The 6490-nt window shown below is 37.8% G+C and overlaps 1 protein-coding gene across 12 annotated transcripts in view; it reads right to left on the bottom strand.

The window, feature by feature from the left end:
• LOC128875607 (collagen alpha chain CG42342) overlaps positions 1-3975 on the bottom strand; it is a 238599-nt gene extending 234624 nt beyond the window's left edge. For all 12 annotated transcript variants that reach the window (XM_054121319.1, XM_054121318.1, XM_054121326.1 and 9 more), the window contains exon 1: positions 2581-3975. In XM_054121319.1, coding sequence (XP_053977294.1) covers positions 2581-2938 — 358 coding nt within the window. In that variant the 5' untranslated portion in view covers positions 2939-3975. The remainder of the gene's footprint in view (positions 1-2580) is intronic.
• Positions 3976-6490: the final 2515 nt, after the last annotated feature.

Here is a 6490-nt window from a genome sequence, read left to right as displayed (position 1 = left end):
TTTCGTTTCTCGATTAAGCGTTAGTTTCGAACTAACTACGAATTATTCCAACTGCCATAATGTAGACACCAGACCGATCGGCTGAAGAATTTCTTTCGATTCTCTTAAAAAATAACACGATAACCGTACGATCAACCCTTCTCTGCTTCTAATACAAACCCCTTTAACGCTATGTTTACGGAGATTTCTTATCAGATTTCTATTGCTGAAGTAATGCTTTAATAAATGAAGTCAATTTACTAAAATTAATTAAAATGTTCGAACAAATATGAACTTGGATATATGTTTGTATTTTTATGTGTTGGCGAAGAATATAAACGGTTTCTGTGGAAACTTGTAATGGGTCAAAATGACCGTGCTCCGTAAACCTAGCGTTGATACAGAAATTGTTATTTTTGGTCACGAGGAAAAATATAATTCCTTCCGTGTGTAATTACATAAATTACACGAAAAGTTTCATTTAATCGATGACTATATAATCAGTTAAATATTACCGAATACTTGGATAACCATCGAGAGGGTAGTGAAAAATTTCAAGAAACTTAGTCCTTGAATGGTTTCACAGGTTAATACCTATATTGCACGAGTTATAGAAGTTTAAGTTGAGCCATGGTATCGTGTGTAGTTTACAAAGACTGTGCGATTAGCAAAGTGTTAATGCAAAGATCTAGCGGTAAGTGAGGTCTAAATCATTAACGTCCGGCAAAGGTTAACATTAGCATCTAAACGTCCCTACTATTACACGTATTATATATATGTACAATGCAAATCATATTCCAAATAATACGCTCTCGCCATCTCAATTTCATTCAGAATACGCAGGAAATTAAATAATAAGAGGGTATTTTCAACGATGTCCTACGTTCAAACTGCCTAACGCAAACTACCTAAAACGAACCACTTCCATCTACGTTTTTGCACACATTTTACTTCCCCGAGAATATTTCATCACCCTTGTCTACGTATCACGGTTAACATAGTGTCATTAACACCAAATTTACGAAGCACGGTCATTTTGCCTCATTCCAAATTTAACAAGGTTTTACAAGATCCGTTTACACTTATCGTCGACCACTGCTGATTTTTATCCATATAAAGAGAAGCAATTATTCAAATTAATTTTTGTCTAACACGGTAAAGTCGCGAACCAGACGAGCGTTTTTTGAACGAGACCGGGCTTAAATTATGGGGGCTGATGGGCATAAAAAAAAGTGCTAAACATTATCTGGCCAGCCGTTTTTTTCAAAAAATAGCTTTAAACATTTACAGGTTACTAGATATACGAAAACAATCAAGTTTTTAACAGAAGCTGTTGTAGATGCGAGCGTTAAGCTGCAGGTTTATGTTCTAGAGCTCGTACGTTCTAGACTCGGCAATGGAAAAAAATTTTGTTTGATTTTTTCAAACTGCATTTCTATTTCTTATTCCTTATTTTATTCACTGCGATATAAATAGTATATGAGAATTGTAAAGTATAGGATGTTGACTACAATTTGTAATAACAAGTGTGGCTAAAGCGTTCATTAAAATAAAATTCCATTCTAATTAATTTCAACACCTAAAAAATAATATCCAAAGTTTTTCATATCCTTCACGTACACGTATCGCGATTAATTGATTTTTGGTATCGTTAGCACAAGAAATATCTACGTTTCACACGGAGTGTACAAAATTACATTTGAGGTTTTGTTTGCTAGTCATTTTATAACCATGAAATTGTATCGGAAAAAATGCTTGGTGGAAATTAATGAAGTCTACGAGGAAATTTGCATCCATATCTTTCCTGACGTATCTAGTATAGAAATTAATTCTCTGCTTTCATACTTAATTATTCATAACTCTAGTTTAAACAGAAATATTTGCTTGCCATTTTGTTACATTTAAGTACTGGCCAATTCCTCCGAAAATTGACTTTACAACTATGCGTTCTCTCTTGGAATGCGTAACTGAAGGAAGATGAAAAGTTCTATTAGGTTGTCCCAAAAGTTTCTTCCATTTCATTAATAAATAATACATACACAATATTTTATGTCTAATGTTACATTATTAAATTACTGTTACTCCTAATTACTGTTACTATTTAATTACTTAAATTACTCCGTTACTGTTATACAATATTAACATCTAAGAAATTAGGTTGTCTGTTTATATAAACACTGCAACACAAAATAATTGAGTGCAAAGTCACGAAAGAAACTTTTGGGACAACCTAATATTTGTGTTTTTTGTTTTTGTTTGTAAACAAAGAGTAAGTTTACCTTACAGAGTTAATTTCTACACCAAACCCAATTCACGATAGCAACGTGGGAGTGATAAAGAAAATGCCCGGTAACTGGAGAAAAGTGGATGAAAACCAATCCGTCGGTAAAGTGTCGAGGTTCAGCGCGGGCTTTTTCTGCCGTTGAATGACGAGCAAACGCATTAAGAAAGGAAGCGAAACGAACGAACGGATAGAAGGTGGATAATCAAGAGGCTTCGGTTGGGAAAGTAGTCGAGAAAACCGGAGACCGTCGCGGAAAAACGCGAATAACAAGGTGTCGAGATTAAGATCCGGTAAGAAACCGCCGGCAAACGACTTACCTGGTGGACATTTGCACTCGGAAACGTCTCGTTTGATCCGAAAGGCGTTCAACTCCGGTGTGTACCGATGCACCTTGATCTGCTGCTGAACCTCCCTCTTCAGCCTCTGGATAAGGACGTCTGGCATTTCCTGACGCTGACAGCGGGTCTCCAGGCTGGCGATTCTCGACTCCAATCTTAGTTCCCTGTACATCAGTAAACCGGACACGGCCAGGCTGATAACACAGAGGGCGCACATTGCCCAATTGAGCGTTGCACCCTCCGTTCGAGAGGAATCCTTATGAAATTTCCTCAGCATCGACGTCACGAAGGAGCCCTTCCTCGTCGACGGCCAGTCGGTCGCCGTGTCGGACTCCATGTTGTGTGCACCTTCGACACACGCTCGCTTCTATTCGTGCACGGATCGCGTTAAGCGCGCGTCATAACCCACCCGATCGTCGATACGTCCTGACACGACAGTGACGGGTAAGCGCGATACGACAGAGGAACCACGCCAATCTTACTGACCGCGCGGCGTCATCGTCCATCTGGAATGCATCTCGCTCGCCCACTTCCCGTTACTCCTTACCTCGCTTTTCTACGACTCGTTCCACCTTCCTTTTTAAACTCGCGAACACGCGCTCTCCTCTGTGTCCTGTGCTCCTGTACCTTCACCGACCGTTCTATCCCTCCCTCCTCGGCTACCCGACGGATCCTCGTCCTAACAACACTATCGTTGGTAAACAACGAACGTCGTCAACCGTTCAACGGGTACACGAAGTAAAAACCGCGCGCTCCTTTCAACAAATCACCCGACAATGTCACCGTCGTCCCTTTGCCAGCTCGTTCTCGAGGAAATCTCAACGCGATTTGTACGGGCACAACAAACAGGCGGCCGACGGCAGGCCGTTCTTTCCTTCGGATACCTTCTATTTTCGTCTATCTTGCTCCTCGAACGTCTTGCCCTTCCTGTTGCCGTTTCCACTCCAAAACGAGCATCTCCCTGGTCTGTCGCATCGCGATTTCTCCAGTTCGCGCACTTTCCCACACTCTCCTTTTCGATTCGTGATCAGCGAATGAGCGGAAAACGGTGAAATCCCTCAAACACAATGCTCGGTTTACGAAGCTTTTCCCTTCGTGTCGCACGGTAACGGTGGACGGTCTACGGGGAAAAACGAGCGACAGCTGTGCGACAACTATTGCCGAAACGAGCTGGAACCGCGTTAACCGTCAATGTTTCACCACGGTTCTACGGTGACTCGTTACGCGGGCTTCGCCGAAGGAACATCCGCTGTCGTGACAATGAGGTTCGATTTACTGGTAGAACGAAAAGACCCGAATTACCGCAAATACGAAGCTCCCGGCGTGGCATTCGCAGTACGACTGGATGTGGTGGGGCGACGCTCCGCCGAGAGCCGAGGGTTCGTCGGTTCGGAGACACTCGTGGAGATTCGGCCGTCTTCGTCGCTGCGACTCATCCACCGGCTGCCGGACGCGTGGAGGACGATCGGTCGACCTAACGTCCACTTCCATTCGCACTGATTCGCCCCTGCCTACCCTTGCCCTTTCATTTACCCCTCCATACCGTCTTTTCATCACTCGACCGGATTTCGGGTAAGAATTTACCTTTTTTCTTTTAATCTCTCCGTCTTACCGTTATTCTTCGCTCCCGAATCGCATAATCGTGGGAATACGCCGAACCGCGGCAGCCTGTGTAAAGTTTATACTATAAACACGCGACTTACCTTACGAGACGCTCTTTTCCGGGTTAAAAATCGGGAATACTTTCAATTTTTCATTCTTTTAACCTTTCAACTATGCTCGACGTGTACACATGTTTATCTCAACTTTTATTTCACTCTATACTGATCGTTTAGAATAAAACATTACTATTTGTTATAGAAAATCAAAATTTCAATAAGAGGTAATAAAATATTGCATTTGATGATACGTTCCCATCATATTACCAATAAAATTGCTACAGTGGGTGTAGAAAGTATTCGTACACCGATCAATTTCCAAAAAAACTGTGTGAAATTGTAATTCATTAACTTATTTTTTATAAACAATGACATTCTACATATTCTCGGAAATCTCTAGAATGGATAGATTATAAAAAAAAAAAATAGCTATTTATGTAAGTTGCGAAATTAACAAGAAAAAAACAATTAATCGATAGAAATGTTGAAGCAATAAGTATACGCACAACTGTTTAAAAGTACTTTACTGGTAACTTGATGTTTTCTAATTCGTACGGAACAATAAACTAACGTGTTTACGTTACAAACTGTACTGTAAAGAGTTCGTCATAAGAATCGTACAAATGTTTATTGCTTCTATACTTTTGTCCACTTTTCGCATTTTTTTGTTAATTCCACAAGTTATAGTAACTAGTAAATGTTGTTTGGATTATATCTGTCTTAGAGATTTCCGAGAATATGTAAAATATCATTGATTATAAAAAAAGAAATTAAGAAATTACAATTTCACACAAAAGTTTTTTTGAAAATTGATCGGTGTACGAGTACATTCTACACCCACTGTATGCTCGACGTGTACGTATGTTTATCTCAAGTTTTATTTCACTCTATACTGATCGTTTAGAATAAAACATTACTATTTGTTATAGAAAATCAAAATTTCAATAAGAAGTAATAAAATATTGCATTTGATGATACGTTCCCATCATATTACCAATAAAATTGCTATGTACTAGGTATAGAAATTAATTCTGTGCCTTCGTTGTTACACGTTTATAAGAATGGAAAGATTGAGTAAATTTTACTCCTTGCATTACCGTTTGTTACTTCTTTACACTTTATTAAAGTCTTATATATAAAATTTATTTTTATTTTGTACCATGTTGGTACCTTATTTCTTGATACTTTATGTACTAATGAAAAAAAAGGTAAAAAATTGGGTATTTTGAAAAGGAGTACAAATTACTCGATCTTTCCATTAAAAGACTAAACAGTGACCTTTCCATTCTAGGTTTAAGGAGGAAACTACACTAGGGGGCCCAGTAGTAAGTGTTCATTGGTATATCATTTTTTCAGAGAAGTATTTATATAAAGCTTTTCGTAACTTTGAGAATAGATACGTTTTAAAGTTTAAAAAAACGCTTAATATTCGCCCTACTATAGTGGCTGGTTTTTTTTAAATAAAAATATTCACTTGACATTTTGTTTTGATAGTGTACCAACCTTCTAAGTCAATCTAATCTTCGTTATATTGAAGTTAAAATTTATATGAATTACTCGAGTTTCGATGCGGTGGACATTGCAATATAGTTATATATACAGTTAGGTAGCAAATAAATTTTCCTTATTACATTTAATTATTTATAACTCTAATTTAAATAGAAATATTTACTGCCTATTTTGGCACGTTAAAGTATCAGCCTTCGTAGTAGTGAAATTCTCGATTCGGTTTCGATTTTCGATATTTTGTTTCTATAACGGTGTTATTTTAGAATGTGGGACGATTAAAAATTGTATGACTTCTCTTTGTAAATACATGTATTTTTAGTGTAGGTGGCCAGAAAATTAGTTTCTGCACCTAATATTTTATTAAAAAATGTTTGATTATTTTCTTTTGTTTGTCGAATACTTCCTTGGTACGACGCGACGTATGTATTGCTGTTTACAAATTCAGTTGATTATTTATTTTAAAAATAGTACATCAAAATCAACTGAATTTCTTGAAATTATTTTCAACCTTTCATTTTTCTTGTATACGTATTGTGAAACAACATTTTCAACGATAAATTGTTAATATTTTATAGAAAAAAGTGTATTCCTTCTTCGTTTTCTTTTTCTGTGTTTATAAAATTTGTCCTAAATGTTCATGTGCCCTGCGTTCGACGTGTATACTCGCCATTGCTTGATTTTAATTACGCATCCCGCGAGGAACTTTCAAAACTAAATTCCGT

The sequence above is a fragment of the Hylaeus volcanicus genome, chromosome 4 (assembly GCF_026283585.1).
Source record: "Hylaeus volcanicus isolate JK05 chromosome 4, UHH_iyHylVolc1.0_haploid, whole genome shotgun sequence".
Taxonomy (NCBI): domain Eukaryota; kingdom Metazoa; phylum Arthropoda; class Insecta; order Hymenoptera; family Colletidae; genus Hylaeus; species Hylaeus volcanicus.
The sequence above is the reverse complement of the archived record's forward strand: the minus strand, read 5'-3'. Positions and strand labels throughout refer to the sequence as shown.